Genomic DNA, 24,852 nt, shown 5'->3' with positions numbered 1-24,852 from the left:
TGGGTTTCTTTTTTTAAATCTCCTGCACTCATTTCTGTCTTTTAATAATGTTACATTTGTACTGTTTTTCTTTTATTGTTCGAATAAATAAATGTTAGCAACACAATGTATGAAAGCTTCAAAACACCAGAGGGTGGTGTGGGTACAAAATGTTGTCGCCATTCAAATGTTTAACTGGCAGCATCATGACTTGATTTTGCATTCAAGTACACAATCAAGTTTATTAATTGAGAAAATAATATATCTTGACAAATTTAAATTGATAGTTAAATGTGTAAAATGCAGTTTGTTTTAGACTTCAGAAAGGTGAGTTATGAAAATATCACCTAACAAACGATGATGTAATGTAGTGTATTGGTCAAACAGGCAAGACACAGGGAAAGGCCTTTTGATATGACTTTTTAAAATCCATTTTACAGTCACACTGTCAATCAAATCCAAACTTAGTCTCAACAAACAAAACACACAGTTATAATACAACTCTGATAAGCTTTAGAAAGATGGCACCGACACGTGGGAAGGGAACATGACCAGGGAGTGTTTACATAGGCAATTTAACAAAAATATTTCCTGTCATGAAGATAGATTCTTTTCTTTTTTTATTATTATTTTTTTATACACATGAGGATAGAATAAAATTGTCTCTGAAAACTGCAGTTTTTTTTGTTTAAAGAGTGCTATGGTGAAAGTGTTGCATAGTCAGGGGACAGACGTGGGGTTAGAAGGGATCTTCTCCTGCCACCTCGTGTGCTCAGGGCACGCGAGGAGCCCTGACCACGAGCTTCAGATCCATACAGTCCATCTTTGTGCAAATGTAACGCAATAGAACCAGATCCACAACAATCACATGTTGATAATAACCTCCCAAGGAGTTGTATGAACATGAGTGGGGGGGGAGCCTGTTTCGCTCGTCACTCACACTGCAGCCTTTAAAAAGTGACACTCTGCATCCATCATTTAGAGTGAGATAACAAAATATCCTCTTGGCAGGCAAACAAAGACCCAGCTTATCTCAAAAGAAATACTGCCGTAGTAGCTTATGGGCCGATTGAAGCTCCAATCAATCATGAACCCAAACTGCTCTCGTGCTTTTCTTCCTCACAGACGTGTTACTCCTTTCCAGATCGCGTCTGGACGAGCGGACTCCCTCAGAGGAATCCTTGCCCAGCGGGAGTCGAGCGTGTTCCTGCGGCTCGGCATCGGCTCCGAGTGAAAGCCGCCGACGATTCTGGTTGCAAAAAAACCACTGAGGAGAATTCCCAACTCGGTTTATAAAGTGTCTGGAGATGCCAGACATTAAAAAGGAATAAAAGGAAGGGGTACGCAGTTTGGAGGCGCACCCCGGTCTCTGCTGCTGGTTGTAACTTTAGCAGCCAGGGAGCACATCTGCTCTTACTTCCTCTCCTCTCATCCATACATTCATCCGTGCGATATCCCGTCCACTGGTCCATCTGAGGTTATTCCACTCGTCGGGAACACTGTATGAGTTTGCACTTCTCCAGATTCTCGTCCCCATTTGTTCTCCTTTTTCGTTCTCGGTAGCATCTGCAGACCTCTGCTTCGCCTTAAGTCTGTGTCCATCAAGAAAAGATCCACGATGCCGGCCGGGGTCACCGGAACTCATAGATGGCGGCGCTGTGCTCGGGAACGTGGGTGAGGTTTAGCGACTGGTACCTGCAGTATAGCAACACAGCATGTTAGGGAGGTACACTGCATACGCTGGTTTACAGCTTTGTGGCATGCCTCAGAAATTACACACGGTTTGTGGTGGTTTATTATGTTGAGGCACAATCCTTCCAATTTTTTATGACATCATTTCACCATTTTTGATACTTTATATGGTCCGCATTCTTTCCTGAAATAAAAATAGCTATTCAGCAATTGCCTTGTTTGGAATGTATTAAAAAGTCTGAAGCGTTTACTCAGTTTTTTATTCAAGCAGCCCAGGTGGGAACAATAGCTGGCACTTACTTGTTGCTTTAAAAAGGTAATATCTAAATAAGTGACTTTACTTAAATCTTCCAATTCAGCTGCCGCCCAGCTTGTCAAAAAAACAACAACGCCAAAATGAAAGGTTTACTGGAATAAAACGATGGATGTTGACATCTGAAAGCCAAGTCTTATACTTATACTAATAGTCTATCACACAATGAATTGAGGGCAAACTGCAGTCTGGACTGATGCTCATATTCAGTTGTTTCTTCATGTATGGTTGGCAGAGTTCACCCCAGAGTTGAACAAGCCATTTATAAGCCTATAACAACATTCACATTGCAGTTAAAACTATTTACAGCCCTCAAAATAGTTCTAAATGCCAATGTTATAGCATGGCCTGGGGTTTGATCCGGCAACCTTTTAGCAACAAGTCTGCTCATTGGTAAAATGACTCTGCTTGACCTCACACAGTGCCGAGTGTCGTGTTGCGTTACCATTCAGAGCTCCTGTGATAGTAGTAGCCCTCGATCGTTGCTGTGGACTTCTGGAAGCATATGTAGTAGAATCCGGCAAAGGATGCTCCGCTGATGTCTTTTATTGTGTGGTCGGGCACCAGGAACTGCTCCTGCAGGGACGGGACAGGGTGAGGAGTAGCAGCAGCTGCAGTTCAGAGGTCACTTTTTTACAACATATGGTCACGCTCAATTTAAGCAGTAAACTTACCTTCCACCTCATGAAAATATAGTCAGAGTTCTTCAGATGCTCGTAGTCAAAATCATCCGAGTTGAATGTCTTTGCATACTGGTAGAAAGCCTGGAACTTGCCCTTGACGGATAAAGTAAAAGAAAGGGATAAACCAGCCCGCCGTCGAAGACTCGTGTCGATTTATGAATGAAGCGTTCCCCTTACCCAGTGCTTACGATCCACGTCCTCGTCTGCGTCCCATTTACGCGTGAGAAACGGCCGCGTCCTGCTGATGATCTCCCCGGCGAAGAACGTGGTCAGAGTTGGGTACTCCTGTGACAGTGAACGCAGCAGCGACGCCGTGATGTCATTGTTTGCTCTGTTACTGCCAATGTGATACTGATAACAAGCCTGAGGCTTTTTTTTGCTTTTTTTGGAAAATTAAAGTATGTCACGCCGATTCTAAAGTCCGCCAGTACAAGGTTTCATCTCAAAATAAAATTATAGGGTAGAAAGTTGAGATTATGTTCATCATATTGTGGGATGTATATGATACTGTAACTTATGATATATTTTCAGTACATTTATCGATAAAGTTTTGACATATTTAGTACCCTGACCTGACAGTATCTATAATATAAACAAGAAAAGGGAACGAGACGATACCCATCTTGTGAACACAATGAGTATTGGCCCGACACAGGTCAAACATGTTTTATGTTTTATGGGTTAATAAGGGGAAATACTCCTCTCACCTCAGTCAGTCCTTTTATCTTCAGGTATCCGCACAAGTAGGAATCCTCCATGGTAACATGCTTAGAAAGCGCACACAAGAAAACAACTGAGAATGTGGATATTTACCTCATATTTGTCGGTTTTTTTCCACATTTCAAATGTCAGTTCGTGGCAATCAGATCACATATGAGGATTTTATGATACAAGTTAATATCCTCTCCCATAACACAGCCATAAACGTGCAGGTTTATAAAACTCTTCCAACAAATGCAGAGGCCACACTTATCAGACCTCTTATCAATTAGTTTTGGATTATAACATTACATAAAATGTCCCTTCATGGTGGAAAAGTGTTGGTAGTAGAGTCGATGGCACAGCTACATCCACAGCTAGCTAGGCGAGTGACTCAACCACAGGCCAGGGCTCATTGGTTTTCCAGCTGTCAATCATCCCACCGCCCGTTTGACAGATCATCAAATCCCCCTGACAGCTGGCCTAAATAGTAAATTAAACGTTTCACAGCCTTACCTGTAAAACGACCTCAACGTCGTACGAGTTCCCTTTGCTTTTCTGGTGGCCCCTGAACTTGGAGCCACTGTACAGCAGCGAGGTGACAACACCGAGCTGCCGGGTGTTTATCGGCGGCGGTGGAATAAGCGAGGCCGAGGATGCGAAGGCCGCGACTGGGGAGTCGCTGACGTATCCAGCGGGGACAGGCATGGCTCCCGCTTGGCTAGGCTGGCCACCGACCGTGGTCAAATTGCCGTCCGAGCGATGGTCTCCGTCGGTGTCTACAAAGAGGACTGAGACGTCCACCAACATTCAAAGCGCCCCCCGATTCCTCCAACAGTTTTTTAGTTTACCAGGCGCCAAGCTTCCAGAAAAAAGTATGTGGACTTCGAGCAGAAGAATCCGCCCTTCTGATTGGCCGAGAGAGTTCACCTCGCCTACATCCGTTACGCTGATTGGTGCGAATCGCGGAAGGCGTTCAGGAAATATCCGGATGTAGTTTGTTCCTGTGCTGTTGTGGGGCGTACGAGCGCGTTTTAAAACTACACTTCCCTGCTGTAGAAACTATTTGCGACGGTATCTTTCATACACGGAAGGTCACACGCATATGCATTTAGGTTACCGCTGTTTGAAAGCTGAGGCAGAAACGTGCACCAGTGTGATAGATCCATAGCACATTTAGACAGGTAGCCAGTGACGTCACCTCGTAAACAAGAATAGATGCTAGTACGAAACACGTTGACTCGGATACAAATGTGGCGTTTAAGGAATTAACTGAACTGCTGTCAGAAAACGAAACAGGTAGCCTAGCCTGTTCAGCTAGCTTCTCTTAAACACATTACTATAACATCTTCTACATGACTGCCGCGATGTTGAAGAGCCTTGTTAGACTGCAAAGCCATTTTGGAAATATCCTCTCTCCCGGTCAATTGTGTCCGAGGAGTCAGCAATTACGCACCGCACTCAATTACTCCTCGGCCACAGCAGGTAAGATACATAATTAATATGCATACAATATGTATTTCTGCTGTGGCAATAAACTCTTTGACTTAACCTTGTAGTGCGCGTGTTGACTGATGTCACGTGCTCTGCTGTTTCCAGAAAGAAAACGATTTTATCAAGATGTCAGTCTATCCCAAGGTGAAGGTAAGTGTCAACAAAAATACTGCTCTTCACTGGGACTTCTTTGCTTCATGTTATATATATATATATATATATATATATATACACATAAAGTAACCCTATTCTCCATATCTATAATTAACCTGCTTAATTCATTTTTCCCATTTTTCTTTTAGGTGGTTATGAGATAAGCCTAGACCAAAGAAAACTGAAGACACCGGGAGGGAAGCTGTTCATAGTGCCAAATGAAGCCCTGGCCATCGCCGTGGCAACCGAGTGGGATGCTCAAAAGGACACACTCAAGTTTTACACAATGCACCTGGTAAAGTTTATTATCCTCAGGCGAATTTAGGGTTAATTTTTTTGAAATGTCTAAGACAATATAGCTCTTGGAGCTCCTCCTTTCTTGGGATGCTTTTCAGGAATTGAGGCATCCCTTAAGTGGGCGTGCTGAAATTGATTTCTGGAGGACGGAGGAGAGAGAAGACGATAGAATCCACTGGTAAAAGATATTTAACCAAAATGTAACTGACTGAAAGAAACATGTTGGGACTCTTCCTGCAGAGTACACTATGCAACACAGCGCTGGACAATCCCACCCAACGTAACAAGGAACAAATGATCAGTGCTGCCCTGAAGTTCCTGGAGACTGACACCGTCTGGTAAACTACTTATTCACTTATAACCTTATTCAGTTTTCTGTTCATCCAGAAATAACCACAGCTAATTTCTAACAACATCAACACAGTGACAACACAGATATTAAATGTCTATTTTATTAATTAAGTGACACCCTTTCAGTTGAAAGGACACGTTCAACACAATGACAGGAGAAAAAATGCAATGCTGCATTTAGACAAGCATGTTGGTTATTTGCAGAGATATTTTGTACATTGGTAAAAGTGACTTTCCTTGCAGTTGTGGTTTTACATGTTGATGGTGTTTGTTCCGTGTAGTTACAGAGTAGATGAGCCCCATGGTTTGGTTGAGCTACAGAAGAAAGAGTGGGATCCTGTGCTGCACTGGATGGAAAACAGGTAACCGCAGCGTTAGCTTTTTACATTCAAGGCACATTAAAAGCGATGTCTGGTGATTATAGCCCTCGTAAATGTAGCTATCATAATAAACTTTTTCCTCATTGTCTCTACGTCCCACAACTCAATTGCAGATATAATGTCACTATTGGCTCCTCGTCCAGTATTTTGGGTCCTGAGATCCCAGAGGCCACCAAAGAAACTTTCCGGCAGCACCTGAATTCTTACAGCTTCTGGTCCCTGACAGGTGAACTATCTCCCAACTGATCCCAGATAAGCACTTCTGAAATAAGCCATGATTTTAGATGATTTAACTGTAGTGCAAAATATCATCATACACACTGTCATGACAAGATTGTATGTCTAGACATGTTTTTGTTCGGGTTGTGTGGTAATTGTAAATGTGTGTAATAGTTTATTTATTAAGTTTTGCATTAACAGCATTGTAATAAGCTTTATTTGTAGTAGGACATAGCTACAGTAATGTGGTTTCTCCTCTGCAGGGCTTGAGTATGTGATCACTCAGTTGAAGTCTGTTGTGCTGTCCATGGGGATGATTGACAGACATCTGACTGTGGAACAGGCAGTGCTGCTCTCCAGACTGGAGGAGGAATACCAGGTAGGAGCTAAATGTTTTTTTCCAATATATCCTATATCAACCATAAACAAATGAGACCTTGGTCAAGTTGCTTGGTAGCCTCTATGTTGTGACACTGTTATTGTTAATGCTGGTGCTGCTCATTACCACGTTTTCAAGTCACCCCTGTACTTCTTTTGCAAAGAGAATCTTGTATTCTTCAGTCAAAGTTTCCATTGGCTTAAATGGAGAGGAGGAAAAAAAACATGTTTGAAGTGTAATTGCAAGAAACTCAAACGGTTTGCTTCATTGGAACAACAGCACCTTTCTTTTATTTTCATCATATTCCCCAATGGAACCTAAACTGGTAGCACACAATGTACAATGCAGTGTAGAAGCTGACGCTGCTATGATTTATTTTATGTTTTTATTTTGCCTTTAGTGTGACAATTGAGCATCTGCTGCTCTCCCTGCAGACCATTACTTAATATTCTCTCGCATGCTTTTTGATCCTGTACAGATTCAGCACTGGGGAAACGTGGAGTCGGCCCATGACTACGACATGTATGAGCTGAGGGCGCGCACCGCGGCCGGAGCTCTTTTTGTTCACCTCACATCCGAGAGTTTGACTGTCAAACGCAAACTTATGCAGAACTGAGAGGGATGAGATCGGACATAAAACTCTCAGTGAGCACACATCCAAGCAACTCTGTGTCTCCACGCTTCTATATCCATTCGGACAAACACATCCAGTTTGTTCTGTTTAGCAGCGACAGCTGCTTGGTCTGTGATCTGTTTATAGTCATCTCAATCCAGGGGAAAACATTGGCTGTGTTTTTGCAGTGTTAATATGTGGCAGCTGCCAAGTGTGGCACCCCTCACCGAGTTTCCAGTCATCCGTAACATTTTGGACACTTTGCAAGAGAACAGTGACTCATGTTGTTGTTGTCTGTTTGGTGGTGGAATGTGAATTCCATGTCTGAACGCTGAGAAGCACATATGCTGTCCTAACATCCATACTAATTGTGCTGTGTGAGGTGTTTGGTAATAAAGAGGTTGCAGAAAGACGAAACATACTGCATTTAAATTGTTTTTCTGTAATTAAGATTGTCATCATCCAGGTTGTATGCATTCAGTCATTTTAAGATTGAGTGCTGCACACAGAAGACCTATCCACCTGTATCACCTCCACTTAACAGTCAGGTTCATGTTTAAAGCTGAAGGTTTTAAGTAAAATAAATGTCTGCCCTTTTCACCTTCTGTAAGCAAAATGTCAGTAAAGATCATCATGAATTAAAACCTAAATTAATTACAATATGTCTCTTTTGTTTGTGTCTGTAAAAATCACCAGGATGAGAATGCTATAGTCACCTTTGGTTCCTTTTTTATTTACAATCGTCCAACTCTCCCGACGGATGTTGCAGCTGTCCAATCACAACACAGGGCAGTATCTCTCGACCAATCACGTTGCGGTGTGGGCGGGACGTCTAAGACGCTTCCTTCATGTTTTATCGTCATCAACCCATGGACTGACTTGTTTGTTGTCGAGCAAGATGGAGTTCCTTTTGGGAAATCCTTACACTACCCCAGTGGGGCATTGCATTGGTACGTAACCATATGTTTAAGAACAGTAGGGCGCGTGTGCCCCGTAAATGCGTTAAATGGTGTGAGGTGGTCGTTATACCTTTTATCATGCTAGCTAATGAATGAGTGCTCCACAGCTGGACCGTTAGCCGTCTAGCTAAGTGGTAGTTTCCATAACGTCTCTTGTCACTTTCTTGGCTGTACATTCAACAAACCAACGGTCTCTTTTCTGTCAGTGTCCATGTTTATGTTAGTGCTAAAAAAACTAAAAACATGTATATGTTGTGTAGTCTTAACTACGCCGGCGGATAGGAGCGGACGTTGACGGTTAGCTAGCCGCCAGCCAACGTCTTGTGGTCGGTCTGCTGTCTCTTTACTCTGCGGTCTTTATCCGGTTCTAAAATTCTTGTGTGTCATTTCCAGAGAGAGCCACCGATGGCTCTCTGCAAAATGAAGACTGGACCCTTAACATGGAGATATGTGACATCATCAATGAAACAGAGGACGGGTGAGTCCACGAGTCTCCATCTGTGTTATTGATTAACCCTCGTGTGTGTCATCTGTGCTGCTGTGGTGTTGACATTATATTGGAGGAGTCCATCTTCCCCCTCTTTTCTTTATCCATGTCGTACTGAGAGAAGATGCCTGACTCTGGCTGTGTACGGTGGATTGAGGCAAGGCCTCATTGCTTAGCTCATCCCTCCATTAACCTGGCACTGTATGTTTAAGCTGGTGTGTGACGTCCAGGTCTTGTTTGATTAGTGGGTCGTAAACTGTCTTTAGTGGCTCTAAACCAATGCAGTGGGCTGTATACCAGCGGTGTATAAAAATAGCTCTGACTCACCATGTTTCTTCTCTCTGGGGGATGTAAATGGTATTATACGCAAACTGCTGTGAGGCTGGTTTGATCTCCTAGTAGTGGTAAAAGGATTGCTGAGTTAATAATGACTCCCTCGGGTTAAAACAGCCACTTTTGTTAATGTGTTAAAAGTCAAAGAATCATTGACATGTACCTTTGCCTGGTGTTCTGCTCTTTGCAGTTTGTGGCCATCATTGTGCCAAAAAAATTACTCTTAAAGACGTCACTAAGTCAAGTCGGTCAACTTGACAATGTGTTTGTTCTGCTTGTACTTACTTTATCAAACCATTTAAAAGCTGTGGGCATACATAACTATGCTATCCTTGTGTGTTTAATGTGTGTGTGCAGGCCAAAGGATGCGATTAGAGCGGTGAAGAAGAGACTGAATGGCAACAGAAACTATAAGGAGGTGATGTTGACTTTAACGGTGAGTTAAAAGTGGCCTGTCAAGTATGTAAATGGAGTTATGCATGTGGTTTTGTTCTCCTGTTGCACAATCAGACGTCTAAGTCACATGTGAAATTATATTTGTTGTTGTTGTTTCTGTCACTTAATGTATCTTTAGCTACAATCTGCATACACAGATCGTTTAAAAACCTGTCCATCTATTTCTGGGTTGCCAAACTCAAGCTGCCTACAACGGGATGGGATTAACAGCAAATAGTGACGTTGAGTTCTTCTCTGCATCCATCAGGTCCTGGAGACGGGTGTGAAGAACTGCGGCCATCGTTTTCATGCGTTGGTCACTAGCAGGGACTTTGTTGATGGCGTGCTCGTTAAAATCATCTCCCCTAAAAACAACCCCCCGACAATCGTTCAAGACAAAGTACTTGCCCTGATTCAGGTACGGTAATAGTTAGCAGAGTCTGTGTCATAAGCCTAATGGGTTATTTGCATTAAAGTTATTGAGTCTTTAAATGAGATCTTTAGGGCTGTCCATCAATGTGACAGAAAGCTGGTGTTTTGGATTTGAGTCGGTTCGTGAGAGGTGAAGTGTGGTTAGCAGTGTGTGTGTTCGGTCCAGTATGTGTCAGTGTGTTGCAGTCCAAAAGGTGGACTGTCATCCCCAGGTAAAGTCCAGTGTCTCCGGGGCTTCAGCCGGGAGCAGCTCGAGTTACCCCCCACAGCTCGGGTAACGCTGCTCGACTCGCGTGGGCTGCTCCTATTTCCGCCAAGGAAACCATGTGACATCATGAATCCTGGATGGGGGTGGGAGGGCAGATTGTTTACTGTTTGCCTCCTTAATGTTAGGAGGGCCTGCTGGGAACACGGTGTGGGAACATGTATCTAATAGCACTCTATTTACACAACAACAGCAGGAGTATTGTTGATGTTTTTGTTGAGCAAGATGTGTCCGTGTTGAGCAGCGCCATGACCACCTGTCTCTCGGTAGTTACGGTGTGTACCTTTTGTGGACGTGAGCATTGGATGCACAGTTTATAGCATGGCATTAACTGTATAATAATATACAGTTAATAACTATTATTAACTATTGTGTTATTAATTATTGTGTTATTAACTGTATAATAATATACAGTTAATATGTAATTTCAAAATGGTTATTTCCAGGCCTGGAAAAGTCTTTGAAAAAAAAATCCCAGAAGTTTTGGAAAAGTCATGGAAATGTGTTATATTCATCTGTGCATTTACACAGATATAAATAATGAATACGCTTTTAAAAGAATGATGCTCAAAATATAAGCCGGAATACTCTCTCATACTCGCAGCGCACATTTTTCGCGCTGCAATTGAACGCACCTTAACTGAAAAGACATGCATGTTTTGTTCTTTTAATCAAACTATTGTCTCTCACTCATTTTTATAATTTAAGGTTATATACTGTTTGCTTTGGAATTCTCATTGTTAGTTTAAATACGACATCTTCTTACTTTTTCATGTTTGCACCGAGATTTCACAAAATGTTTCCTCATGGAAATTTGGTTTACAGTCATGTAGAAGTCCTGGAAATCCATTGGTCAACATGTGTGTGAAGCCTGTAATAGTCTTAACGACACTGAAGTAGTTCTAGGTTTATAAATTTCCACGAGCGAAACTCTCACCAGCCTCCGTCAGAGCGTAATCCGTTGTGGAAATTAGAATTGGCCTCTTTACCAGCCGCACAGCCCTTTTGCTTTTGTTTGCCGTCTCTATTCAGTCTCCCTCTCTTTCTGTTAAGCTCTTTTCTCTCTTGTTTTCCCCCCTACCCTGCCTTCTCCAGGCGTGGGCCGATGCGTTCAGGAGCAGTCCGGACCTTACGGGTGTGGTCCAAATCTACGAGGAGCTCAAGAGGAAAGGCATCGAGTTCCCCATGTCCGAACTGGAGACCCTGTCGCCTATACACACACCTCAGCGGGTAGGCGGCGTCGTACCAAGTAGGGCTGCATTTGGCGAATTTCCCAGTTTCTGTTTATTCCCACCACTTGCTTTTAAAAAGCACCACACCGGACCAACAACGGCTCAGTTGTGAGACTGTAGTGAGGAGTTCATCCTTATGATGCCCCCTCATCTGTATCTGTGATATCCACTTGCCGGTCTCTGCCATTATTACGCTTGTTGTTGAATCATTTCTTTTAATTTGAATTTGTTAAAAGTGATGTCGTGGTGCATTCAGTGCAGACGGGTGCATTTTGTTTGATTTAGAAAACCTGGATTTAAATTCTTCTTTTTGATATCTTTGCGAATTTAACATATTTATTGACGGCCCTCATACTGAGCAGCTTGTGTAAAAAGCTTCTGTGCGAGGTCAAAGTGTGATGCCTCTTATCTTCCCAGGTGATAACTCTGTCCGTCTGTCTCGTTTGCTTCCAGTTGGCCTTTGGCCCAGAGAGCGACTCCACCCTACATCAGTTCAGCCCCCCCCCTCAGCCCCTACCACAGGCTGTCCCACCTGCCTTCACCGCCCCTCAGGTGCCCAGCGTTCCTGCCTCTGGATCCATCAATCCTACATCTGAACAGGTACCGTGCTCCTCCCATAAACACACTGACACCCTCAACCCTGTGGCAACCTGCAGGTCCAAGAGGACAGACATGTTCTGGTTTTCTCCTTTGGTGCCGTGAAGATTCAAAATAGACGTATGTCTGCGCCCAAAAAGACTAAACTAGAAGATGTAACGCTGCATTGTTTGATTCACTCTCCAAAGCAATGCTATTGTCTTTAACTCAATTTGACCGATTCATTTCACCCCCCCCTCGCTTCGGGTCAATATGACCCGATTCAATGTTAACCCTCCTGTTACCTTTATATTTACTAACATATTTTACCCTTGAGGTCAATATGACCCCAGCTATTAAAATCTCCAGAAAATTATTAGAATTAATATTGTTTTCCAAGTTTAAGTGTGAGGTACTTTATGTTTGTTTGTTGACTCCCGAAAGAACACCGACATTAAACATTGGATCGGGTCAAAATGACCCGAAGGCAATGCTATTGTCTTTAAATGTGATAATTCTTAAAGACATTCTCACTGATGAGATGAATTCAACTCCACGACACACAGATTTGCCGGCTGCGCAGCGAACTCGACGTTGTTCGTGGAAACTCCAAAGTGATGTCGGAGATGTTGACTGAGATGGTCCCAGGACAGGAGGATGCTTCAGACTACGAGCTGCTACAGGCAAGGACCGTGTGTGTGTGTGTGTGTGTGTGTGTGTGTGTGTGTGTGTGTGTGTGTGTGTGTGTGTGTGTGTGTGTGTGTGTGTGTGTGTGTGTGTGTCTTCAAATATAAAAATACAACTAGAGACTACTGTGAAATATGTGTGTCTGAATATATTGTGTGTGTGTAGGAGCTGAACAGGACTTGTAGATCCATGCAGCAGAGGATGATGGAGCTCATCTCCTGTGTGTCCAATGAGACGGTGACTGAGGAGCTGCTGCATGTCAACGATGACCTCAATAACATTTTCCTACGCTACGAAAGGTTAGAACACAGTGGGGGGGGGGGAGCATGTTCATATTTAAGGATAAAAAGTATGCATATTGAAAACATCTTTTCACCCACTTCCTTCTGGTGGGGTAAACTCAGAGATTTGTTTTGTTGTTGTTGTCCTTAGGTATGAGAGGTTCCGGTCTGGGAGGTCATTGGTTCAGAGTGTCAACAATGGGGTGAGTCGGCAGTTGGTTACTAACATCCTGGATGACTTGACTGAAACCTCCCGGCTAGTTCTTCCGTGTCGTGATGTTTATCTTTTGCTCGTGTTTGCTCACCTCTCCGTGTCAGCACCGTGGACTCGCATGTCAAGTGCTGTTTATCTGTCTGATTTACCAGATTTAAATGCCCAATTAAATGGAAATCCATAATAAAGACGTGCACGCATTTACTTTCATTATAAAAAGGCGACGCAAATATGATTTACTCAGATTTTCATTATTCCTTTTGAATGCTCCGTCTACAATCAGTGCAGGCCTGTTGCATTTAAGTCCAGTCCAGTCCAGCAGGGGGAAACATTGACCGTGACAACAACACTGTCGTCAGAGCAAAGCAGTCATTGCCTTTTGGGATTGGGATTGGGATCAATAGTCCAGACAGTTTGGAGCGGCAGGTTAATACCAACAAGGTGCTTTAGGGTTAATCAGCCAAGAAACCTGACTGCATTGTTAAAAAACAGGTTTCATTGTTTTATCTCACTTTTATTTCCCTGTTTAAAAAACCCCCAAAAACTTTAAGTTGAGGGAACATAGCGAGGCTTATAAGTAGCACAGAGAACATCCACCAGCCATCAGGCTGGTCATTTCTAAATTCCTGAAGCACATTTGATTATATACATATATATATATTTGTGTATATGTATATATATTTGTATATGTATATATATATATATTTATTTGTGTTTGTATATATATATATATGTGTGTGTGTGTGTATATATATATATATTCCCTTAACTGCTTCCAGTAGAAGTTGCCTTTGGTTTCCATTTCATCAACGCATGCACCGATTCATATTTTCTTAGTCGTGCAACAAAATCCACACGACCCAACGCTGATGAAACGCATGGTCCGAGGAGACTTTGTCGGCACACGCTCGACCCCGTCATCGGGTTTCCAGTTAACCGGGCATGCTCTATCTTCCACAGAGGCATGTTAATGGTATTCACTGTCTCTTCCTTTCTGTTCTTTTCTGTTTCTGTTCTTCTGTTTCTGTGGCTAGCTGAGACAGGCAAGTATGAAACACATTGTCAAACTCCCTAAATGACCAGCCTCACCCCACTACCGCCACTTTTGAAACATGGCTAAATAATATGGGCCCTGCCTCCACCGCTATCTGTCACCCCCATATGGCATGTTTTGACTCTGCAGTTTTTCAAGAAGTTATTTAATTACAGTTACAGACATGTTCATGCTCTCCTGAAGCTAACCCACATGTTTTCCATGAAACATGTCCCCATCTTTTTTTAATTTTTTATTTGAGCCACAATGTTCTTACTTTGTTTTTTCCGAGACAGTCACGTAACTATATATGCGCTATAACTCCTCCTTCTCCTTTAGACTCCCACAAATGGATTAAATCCTGAGTGTTTCTCATCGGTTCTTCTCCTCCAGGTCCTGAGTGAGGCGACAGAGGACAACCTCATCGACCTCGGCCCGGGCTCCCCGGCGGTGGTCAGCAACATGCGGGGCGCCGCCTCGCCGGCCCCGACCGGCCCGCCGCCCACTGTCACCGCCACCGCGGCGAGGCCCTCCTCCCCGGCCACCTTGGCCTCCCGCCTGGCCGGCCTCGGTGAGTAAGCCCCGCCTCCGCCATTAACCAAGCACTCACTCTGAGACAACCAACATGTTCTTCTTGTTTGTGTTGTTGTTGTTGTTGTTCTTGTTCATGTTGTTTTTGTTGTTGTTCTTGTTGTTGTTCACCTCCCTCCTCGATGCATTGTTATATATTTTTTTTTAGTGTGTGTTCTGACCCATGAAGCATTTCAATGCTAAGCTAACTCTTAGCAAAGTTAAGCTTTTCCTTTTTTAATCACTGCAGTTTATTGGACACTTAATTCAGACCCGAGCTGCTTTTTATTTGTTAGTTTTTTGTAAATTGAACCTCTCCAATAGTGGAACAGTGACGATTCCATTTACTTTGAGCTGTGTTATTCAGTTGTTGATAACCGAGTGTTTTCTCTCCCTCCAGACGTGGGTGCCGACAGCGTGAGCAGCACCTTGAGCTCTCTGTCCAGCTGTCAGCCGCCCGCTGGCCAGGATGACTTTGACGTGTTTGCCCAGACCAGGACGGGAGCTCTGCCCGACACGCTCAAGACGTAAGGACGCGCTCGAAATGAACCCACCACGCACCAGAGAGTACCCTGTGTGGTGTTTTTAGGTGCAGTCTCTACACGGCGTTTCAGATCCCACATTAATTAATAAAGATGAATTGATTATCAACATTGTTGTGGATTAATTCACTGATTGTTTCAGCGCTATTTTTTATTTTCGAGGACCAGCAGGCCTCTTTAAAAAGCCCATTGTTCTACCTTTTGTCTCAGAGCGGCAGCAGAAGACGGCCACGCCCCCGACGGCGCTCCTCCCACTCTGGACGTCCAGCAGCCGACTGCAGGAGGGGTGAGTCCCGGTGACACGGTGACGTCCATGTCCGCCGAGGGGCTTTTTAATTCTCACTCTGCGTTTCCATAACCACCACAAAAAAACATTTGGAGTTTGTATGTGTGTGTGTCTGTCCCATTCAACTCGCCCCTCGTGCTGCTGGACGCTACTAACCGCTACTATTAGTAACCGCTACTAACAGTTAGTAACCGCTACTAACAGTTAGTAACCGCTACTAACAGTTAGTAACCGTTACTAACTATTAGTAACCGCTACTAACTATTAGTAACCGCTACTAACTATTAGTAACTGCTACTAACTATTAGTAACTGCTACTAACTATTAGTAACCGCTACTAACCATTAGTAACCGCTACTAACTGTTAGTAACCGCTACTAACTGTTAGTAACCATTAGTAACATTTAAAGTATATCTATCTATCTAACCGCTACTAACCGTTAGTAACCGCTACTAACCGTTAGTAACCGCTACTAACAGTTAGTAACCGCTAATAACCGTTAGTAACCGCTAATAACCGTTAGTAACCGCGACTAACCGTTAGTAACCGATCAGTTTGCTATGACAAAATAAGAGAACAGATTCAAAGCTTCTCTTGGGACATTATGTTTCTGTCTTTTTGGTCATTCTCAGTCGTATCTTTGCTCAGCTGTTTTTTGTTGTTGTTGTTTTGCGTGGCTCTCAACATGTTTCCGGCACATTAGATTTTTCAACAATCCTCGCTGCTACTAACACAAGGCAAAGATGTCGTCTTGTCGGTTGTAATGTGTGTGTGTGAGTGTCTTCGTATGACTGGACTGTCTGTGTGTTGGATGTGCTCTGCGGGTTATTAACCGTGTGAAATGGTCAAATTTAAAAGATTAATCTTCGGCGTCTTTACACTGCAGGCTCATCTTCATCAGCTTTTGTGATGTGGCGTCTCCTGCATGTTCACTATCGGGGTTCGTACGGTCATGAAAACCTAGGAACGCCACGGAATTTAAAAAAAGGTTATTTACAGGCCTGGAAAAGTCCTTGGAACAAATAAAATCCCTAAAGTTTTTGAAAAGTCAAGGAAATGTTCATTTACACAGTTTAATTAAAAGAATACACATTTATATAAATATCTATTCTTTTAATCAAACTATTGTCTCTCCAAAATGTTTAGTCATGGAAATTTGGTTTGAAGTCCTAAAAAAAGTCCTGTAAATCCACTGGTCCACATGCGTGTGTGAACCCTGACCGCGTGTGATGCGCCTCACAACCAATACTTTCCCAAGTTGCATTTTGAGTTGACGCTGAAGTTCATGTAAAGTCATGTTTTCTGTTGTGTTTGGGGCGGGATTTTTGTTCCTTCTTTTTTCTTTCGTGGCCTTCGCTGCCATCCGTTCCACCCGTTGCCATCTCCGCAGGGCGTCGGAGGCCAGTCCTCTGTCATGGATGACATAGAGGAGTGGCTATGTACCGATGTGGTGAGCCCGTCATGATTTGTTTTCTTTCTGCCTGCAGTTCTCTCTCTCCTTTTTTCACTCTGTTTTATCCTCTAATCTCCAAGTCAGAAAGTAACCCGTTTCTTTTTAACGTTACGTTTCCTCACCTTCTGGCCAATCACACACTCTCATCCTCGGTCCCTTTGAGTTACTGGTGCTGTGTTGTGGGGACGTACCTGACTAACCTGTGTAACATGAGCATGACGTTTGCCGTGACCTGTCGGGGATTATGCTTTCCTACCACTGGATGAACTATAAATGATCTATAATCTGGTTTTAGTCTGATGCATCCATCTGACTGTGTCCATCCAGCTTCAGCTCAACATTTAGGGATAAAGTTTCTCCTACTGTGTGAGATTTTTAGTTGTAGCTGTAAATCAAACCAAAATGTGTCGCCTAAATCTATTCAACCGTTTCAATGTTAAGAAAGGGAATGTGTAATTATGTGTGTGTGTGTGGCCGAGAATGACCAGCGAAGCATCACAAGAGACCGCGCTCATTTTTCACACTTTTATGAGATGGTGTTTTCTGAGTGGTAATATCCAGATGTTTTGGTTGGGGAACCGACTGGTGGATTTGTCTTGAAACTATTTTCCCTAAATGGGCATCGATAGAAAAGGTATTTTCAAACATTCTTTGCACACTTTTGGGTGATTGGTAATGTCGGGTAAGTGGCTTCTTGTTATATAATAAAACTTGTGAGTGGGTATAAAAAAGAGGGTGTGTGTGTGGTGGTTTTGGACACATGCACGGGTTTGCTGTGGTTTGCATTGGATTGGGTTTAGCAGTCAACTCCCAGGTGTGTGTGTGTGTGTGACATTGCTCTCTTTTTTTCTCTCTCACCAGATCGGGGATGAAGGTGAAGAAGGCGTGACGAGTGAAGGTGGGTCATACATCTTTTTTTCCCCTCTAACTTTCCATCCTGCTATGTTTCCAGCTGCATTTGATCCACATCGTCTCTTAGATTCACATTCCTCCTTTTCTTTTTTTTTCTTCTTTCTTCTTCTCAGAGTTCGACAAGTTCCTCGAGGAGAGAGCCAAAGCTGCCGAGATGGGGCCCAGTTTACCGTCGCCCCCTAGTGGCGAGCCGGGTGCAGCGCAGGGAACCCCCAACCGCAAGAAGCCGGACCGGCCGGAGGACGCTTTGTTCGCCATGTAGACCTTTGACCTCTGGTCGAAGACCCCGACCAGCCGAGCAGCATCACCCGAGGACAGACCGACCCGACACTAAAATACATCACCGCCCATTTATTTTTCTTTCTTTCTTTCAATCTCACTACAGATTTGTAATTTCTCTGCTTGTGAAAAGGGGATTATTCACGCTCTGCGTTCATTCTCACGAGAGAAGGAGAAACCGAACGAATGGCCTGGTCTGACGCTGACGATGGATCTCCCTGCACATGACGACAGACTCAGAGGCTTCCCTCCTCCTCCTGCTCCTCCTTTCAAGTGTGAGGGATCTCCCTCCACCCGCCGTGCCCCGCAGAGCTTCATGTTGCAGCTAATCTTCAAGAAGAGTTTTATAAAAGGATTAGTAGGAAATCTATTTCTTACCCGTGAACCCATTAACACCAACATTATTGATCATTTAATTTTTAATATTCGCAATCCTCCCCTGACAGAAACCGTATTGCAGTCCAAGTGTAAATCTGTAAATGACACAAGTCAAGTGTATTAGTTGTGTGTGTGTATATTTGAGCTACAGAGAAAGAGATGTTGATTTAACGTAGATTATTTAGTCTTTATCGTGCAGCTGCTTTGACAAGAGGGATGTACTCACCAGCTGTTTCACACGTCAAAAGGGAATCGTGTAGACACCTGATGATCTACAAAGACTCATTTAAAATATCGGTTTTCTATTGGCAACAGATAGCCTCTAAATCACATGTTGGAGACGCGTCGTTGACAAACTCAACCTCAGCTGGAGTTGTTGTTGAGATCATGTTGCTGAGATTTTATTCACCTAAAGCTGCTGACTTTGATTTATTTTCTTCTTCCATCCGCTGAGAAAGACGCGGTGTGTGTGTGATCCTCTTGTGTGAGCTTTGATCCTCTTCTGGGCACAGAGGGAGTGGTCTTGTTATTTTTGAACAGACTCCCAGTCGGAGAGACACACACACATACGCTGTCTTGTTGGTGAGTTTAGTTTTTTTACTCATTCGCTGTCGGTTTTAACTCCATTTTTAAGTAGATTCGGACCAAAATGTTGCTTTTTATTCTTCACGCGGAAGGAAATGCCTTTGATACTTTAGGGTTGTCGTTACACAATCGCCTCCCCCGTCTTTTGAATCCTCAGCTTAATACCCAGGGATGGAATGAGAATGAAAACGTCACACTACAAAAGCTGTTTGCGTATTATATATCCATATGTTTTTAGTTTTGTTCCCCTTCATTTCTCTGCTGACATCTTAAAGGGCCTGACATTTTCCACATGACATTTGTTTAGAGTGCTACAAATGAGACGTTTGACTCGACATCACGTGCAACATGTTACGCAATCACGACCACCTTAAAACGAGCGGTGCGCTTTCTGACGGCCGCGTTACCTTTTCAACCCGCACTGTAAATCCGCTCCACGCTGTTAACGGGATGAGATTAACCGAAGGACCGCGTTGGGGAATATTAGAGCTGGAAGTGTAGAAATAATTTATTCAGAACAATTGTTTTCCTTCTTCAGATCAGTATTTTAAATAATTTTATTGTGCAAAAAGGAAAATATGGGAAATGTTAAGGCACAGACGGATGAGTTATGTCATCATAATGTGTGTTTTAGTGTTTTTGTTAATGGAGTTCAGATTTTCCTTTTATACATTACTGCTGGCTAATGTATTTCATGTTTAACAGTTATATGAATATTCTTCTTGGTTTAATTTGTTCATACGGTAAAAATTATGGACCTATAATTCAGCCCATCACTGATTCCTAGCTGCGGGAGAACCTCACCAGTTCTCCCATCAACTCATGAGGACCTGGTTTCACTCTGAAGTATCACACAGCAGAACACACACTTTTTGAATGGAAAACGTGTGTCGGTTTCTGTAGCGCACAACATTTGAAAAAAAGAAGCCTACAAATTGTTTTAAAGCATACGGGTCGGTACCATCCTGTTTGGTACCGACCCGCCTTACATCGGCGTGGCGCTGTGATGTGTAACTGGTTCTCGGCGAGCCTGAGCCCGTCCTCTGCTCTGGAGGAACAGAGTGTGTCTTTGTCTGTCACTGGTTGATATGAATAGAGATGCTGATAGGTGTGTGTGTGTGTGTGTGTGTGTGTGTGTGTGAGTGTGACTGCTTCTTTCTCCGAGTTGCCTCATCTCCCAGTTCTCTCTCTTGTGTTGTTTGACTTGTGCATGAACTCTTAATAAAACATTCGCAGTGTGTCCAGCACCTTTTTGTTTGCTGTTTGTCTTTATTTATTGATTGTTGTTTTTCCCGTTGTTCGCGGCCACCTCTCCGGTCCTCTCCTCCATCCCTCCTGGCTCCTGCTTCAGATGCTAATGGCGGAGGCTGACCTGCAGTAAACCCTCCCTGGAGGCCCAGGGGCCCCCACACCGAGGGGCTTTCCCCATTGGTCGCCAGGAATCGCCTCATACCACAACATGGCCCCCTCTCCCCACCACACCACACACACACACACGTTTTCCCGGTCAAAAGGAGAAAGAGGGCTGTGTGTGTGGGACAGTAGCCTGGAGGACCCGACGTGCTCGCATCTGCTGGATCTCTCTCCCAAGAGGTAAACGGATACTTTAAAAAAAAATAATAATAAATGTTTTCGAGCTCATCACTAAAAAATAAGTTCTACATTTTGAATGTTTTTTAGAAATGTGTTTTATTAGGATGCTTTTGCAGCTCTCGATATAAATACGCGGGTTTTTTTTGGAGAATGGATCCTTGTCGGTGTAAAATAGTGTCGTGTGTAAAATAAAGTGCACAAATCCTTGCGCACCACTGTTGCGCAGGTCTCGCTGAGCGCCGCATTAAGTTGTACCTTTGCGTGTGTTGCAGAGGCCCGAGTGTGTGGAGCTGCTGGCCTCTCAGTGGAACTACAGAGCATCAGCTCTGAGGTGTTTGTGACTCTCCTCTCCACAGGCGGAGAAACAGCGCCCCCTGGTGGTCGGAGCACATAGCCTGACCACACACACACACGTTGGAAAATGAGGGCCCTTTCACTTGAATCATCAATAACACTCACAATGTACCTCTTTGTCGCCCTATGAAGCAGCAAAAAAAAAAGAAGACTTGTAAAATAGAGCCGGATATCAGGGGAACGACCTCCAGATCGACCTTCAACCCAGATGGTCCCTCTGGGCGTGGAGGTGAAGGCCCGGGTCAGAGCTGTGGTGCATTGTAGTTGCATTGCATGTTCTGATGACAGTGCAATGGAGCTGCTCTGCAACACAGAACTTGATCACATGACAACTCGACCATGGGAACCAAGAAGCATCATCATCATCATAATCATCATTATTGTTGTACAGGTAACTAAGTAAGGTACAGGAGTCAATTAAATTGTATTTACAATAATGGGGACCAAAAGTTTCAACAGTTAAGTGTCAAGTACAATACAAACATTTAAAAGCAGGTCAGAGAATATGTAATTAGTTATACATTGTTTTCATTTTTCATTTTTGTTTAATTTTGTCTCTTTTTTCTTTATTCTATATTTTACACTTCTTGCTATAATTATAACTAAAATGAGCATCATCCAAAATCCTGCACATGCAATGTCAATTGTCTTAAAGTCATGTGTAAATGTATAATTGATGACTACTTTCAATAAAAAAATGTAAACAATTTAATGAACCAAATTCTAGTTTAGACGGGTTTGTCTTGAGTTGGTGTTTAATAAATAAATACACGTACAATACAACTGATATTTATCACTTAAAAAGACGTGTAAATGCTATTGTTATTTATAGGGGTTTACAATAAAATATATTGCGTTCATACATGTTTGTTTATGTACTGCAATGAGTGTTGCTTTGAAGATTGTGTCAATATCATTTTGAGGGGCATGTTATGTCTTTTAATAGATGGTTCATATAGTGGAGAGATGAGGACTGACACCCAACCCAAAGGCCACAGGACTCCCTTATGTTTTATATTTTAAAGAAATGTAGACGATCGCATTATTATTTAAAGTTCCCCAGAAACTTTACACTATAATTTAAAAAAAATTCAGATTTGACCACGAGTTGTGCCTATAATCTGACATATGACATAATATATCTGCTGTAAAGGAATTCAGTAGCATGCTTTATTAAAATGTACATTTTACTCCACTGCATTATTTAATATTATTTACCAGTTACGCTGCAGCTTCAGATTCATAATAAAAATATTGTATTGTTAAATGATCGCTATCAGGTAAGCCAGCCGACGGTATATAAAGTATTTAAATGCTTCAGTACCTCTAACATTAAAGTGATGGACACATTAATGCATATTTGTGATTGAATGCACTGCACGGCCCCTTCTCAGGTATTCCAAGTGAGAGGACTGTGGGGCTATGAGGCATAATTAACCTTTCAATGACACCTCGTCATCACGTTTAGTGGAGAACAAGTGCTGTGTCTCTTTTCTTGAGGCTAAAACTGTCATATCTGTTGTTTTCTTAATGTATATTTTGAATGTGAAGGCCACAAACACGCGTAAGGACAACATTAATGGAAATTAAATGAAATAAAGCAAAATGTATCGGTGTCTATACTGTTTTGTGTTTCATTAAATAGAAGGTTGCAGGCGGACTAATGTTTTGTCTCTGCATATATTATATGTCGTTGGTCGCCATCTTGGATGTTGTCACAGTATTTTACCAAATAGATGTCATGCTTTATTATAGAAGACTTACAACTATATCCATTGTTACCATAAACTACAAGTTCATAATGTTTACAGAGATAATAAATCAAATGAGAAGTAGGTTAGCCTTCTCGTGGACGTCCATTCAATCTGACTTCCGGAGGAGTCGCCCCCTGGTGGCGAGGAGCAAGTATGTCATCGTATAGTATGTCATGAAAACGTTAAAGTTGAGAGTTTTATAAAATGCCATAATATTGTTTATACAAATAATGAAAAAATGGACAGACTTTTATATGATCAGTCTCTTTTAGAAGATGAGAATAATATTATACGCTGGCTCTTTTTGGATTACATCACGATAAATATGAACTGAATTTAAAGCTGCAGAACAATTCAGTTCATTGTATTAAACTAAGAACTGTATTCTAAGATGTGCATTACATTTTTTGGTCTTGTCCTAATTTGACTTGAAATGAGTGAAGATCATATATTTATTATTAGAGGATTTATCATTTAGAATTGATCAATAGTTCAATTTAAAACCTGAAAATGAATATTATTGGGATATTGTTCTCTATTTGAAATAATAATAACAACAAATATTTGTATAGCGCCTTAAAAGGTCCTCATGGCACTTTACACAGTAAAGTAAAACAAATAGAAGCAACACAAATATAAACAAGAGAGATGACAATGAGAAATAATATTTAAAAAATAGTATCACAGGCTAAAAGCAGATTTAAATAAATGAGTTTTAAGAGTTATTTTGAAAGAGTGATGGAGAATATCTGAGCTGACGGGGGAGGAGGGAGCTCCAGAGGGAGGGGGCAGCAATGGAGAAGGCCCCGTCTGTGCCGTATGGGGATCTTGAGATGGTGGAGAAATGAGTCCAAATACAACTATAAGCTACTTAAATCTGATGTACAGGAGATCCCTGCAGCGAGCGGAGGCCAATGCAACAAGCTAATGAAAATAAAATACAGAGTAACACGTTGGTGGCCGCACCATGACTGAAAGCCAACAACGACACTGAACCGGGGGCGGGAAGCAAGTGGCACTTCTTTTAACACCTGCTGGGCGCAGAGGTCAGGAGGTCAGGGGGGTCAGGGGTCTTTACCATCATGAACATATAATACTCATAGTGACTAGGAGCTGTTATGGACTAATGGAGGAGGCGGTGCCGACACCCTAACCGTTATCCAATGAACGGGCCTGCTGTGGTCTTGTATCGCATAATTAATGAGTTGTTTACATTGTAAACAACCCAAAGTTGTTGTTCCCTCAGCCCTGATATGGGACCTCTCTGGCTCGTGGATCATGATGTTTAGGAAAGTTGGGATGCTAAGGGAAGGAACATGTGTTTGTGTTTACCACAGAAATGACTGTCATCACATTGCATTTACATTTGAAAATGTAAAATAAATTTTTATTTTATTTTAATGATATTAAAAGAAAATGAGGTTGCATTTTTTTTACGACATTGTATTTACATTTTTTTATTTGTAATCAATAAACAGCTTCTCCATGTTAATTGTACATATGGTCACAGGGCACGGTTCAGCCCTCATACGAGGGTCCAATTGGATTATTGTAACACTTATGTGTAAAGAAAAATGGTGTGCTATTTTGGAATTGCATTTCATTTTAAAGTTGACTCTATATAACGTTATTAAAGTCGCCTTTGGGCTTCCGTAGCGTCCAGCGGTGGGTCAGAGGATCTAGTCGTGACCCTCCAAGCACCAGGACCTTTTCCCTGAAACTTTCCCGCCGCGTAGACTGTTTACCAAATGAAAACTGACAAGTTTAAACAGATTTTTGGCAGATTTCCCGAGTCATATTTTCATTTGAATGTCAAACCCGTTCTTTTATTAAATTGACTATATTTTCCTTTTTTTTTCTAGAAAAAAACCAAACAGCACTTCTGGTATTCCTAGCAGGGACATCCATGTGACAGGCAGAATGTAAACACACACAAATTACACACACACACACACACAC

General features: G+C 42.5%; 3 protein-coding genes across 4 annotated transcripts; 2 read left to right on the top strand and 1 right to left on the bottom strand.

Annotated features, from left to right (window-relative positions):
* Positions 1 to 383: 383 nt before the first annotated feature.
* Positions 384 to 4,325, bottom strand: LOC130203705 (glucose-induced degradation protein 4 homolog). The gene is made up of 6 exons (XM_056430067.1): positions 3,883 to 4,325; positions 3,375 to 3,434; positions 2,845 to 2,952; positions 2,659 to 2,760; positions 2,430 to 2,560; positions 384 to 1,674 (listed from the first exon to the last, which is right to left on the bottom strand). The coding sequence occupies exons 1-6, from the start codon at positions 4,174 to 4,176 to the stop codon at positions 1,611 to 1,613; spliced, it is 759 nt and encodes a 252-aa protein (XP_056286042.1). The 5' UTR covers positions 4,177 to 4,325; the 3' UTR covers positions 384 to 1,610.
* A 119-nt stretch (positions 4,326 to 4,444) lies between these two features.
* Positions 4,445 to 7,912, top strand: atpaf2 (ATP synthase mitochondrial F1 complex assembly factor 2). Its single transcript, XM_056430066.1, has 8 exons — positions 4,445 to 4,851; positions 4,966 to 5,010; positions 5,163 to 5,308; positions 5,551 to 5,648; positions 5,943 to 6,023; positions 6,155 to 6,267; positions 6,524 to 6,639; positions 7,118 to 7,912. The coding sequence occupies exons 1-8, from the start codon at positions 4,722 to 4,724 to the stop codon at positions 7,253 to 7,255; spliced, it is 867 nt and encodes a 288-aa protein (XP_056286041.1). The 5' UTR covers positions 4,445 to 4,721; the 3' UTR covers positions 7,256 to 7,912.
* A 220-nt stretch (positions 7,913 to 8,132) lies between these two features.
* On the top strand, positions 8,133 to 20,439 carry tom1l2 (target of myb1 like 2 membrane trafficking protein). 2 transcript variants are annotated; one of them, XM_056430034.1, is made up of 15 exons: positions 8,133 to 8,202; positions 8,605 to 8,689; positions 9,389 to 9,467; positions 9,735 to 9,884; positions 11,259 to 11,393; positions 11,849 to 11,995; positions 12,538 to 12,654; positions 12,824 to 12,957; positions 13,091 to 13,142; positions 14,580 to 14,757; positions 15,157 to 15,283; positions 15,509 to 15,584; positions 16,976 to 17,035; positions 17,900 to 17,936; positions 18,064 to 20,439. In XM_056430034.1, the coding sequence occupies exons 1-15, from the start codon at positions 8,151 to 8,153 to the stop codon at positions 18,210 to 18,212; spliced, it is 1,578 nt and encodes a 525-aa protein (XP_056286009.1). In that variant the 5' UTR covers positions 8,133 to 8,150; the 3' UTR covers positions 18,213 to 20,439. The 2 variants fall into 2 exon arrangements, with proteins under 2 accessions (XP_056286009.1, XP_056286010.1); XM_056430035.1 differs by lacking the exon at positions 16,976 to 17,035.
* The last annotated feature ends 4,413 nt before the right edge of the window (positions 20,440 to 24,852 follow it).

The sequence above is a fragment of the Pseudoliparis swirei genome, chromosome 13 (genome assembly GCF_029220125.1).
Source record: "Pseudoliparis swirei isolate HS2019 ecotype Mariana Trench chromosome 13, NWPU_hadal_v1, whole genome shotgun sequence".
NCBI lineage: Eukaryota > Metazoa > Chordata > Actinopteri > Perciformes > Liparidae > Pseudoliparis > Pseudoliparis swirei.
The sequence above is the reverse complement of the archived record's forward strand: the minus strand, read 5'-3'. Positions and strand labels throughout refer to the sequence as shown.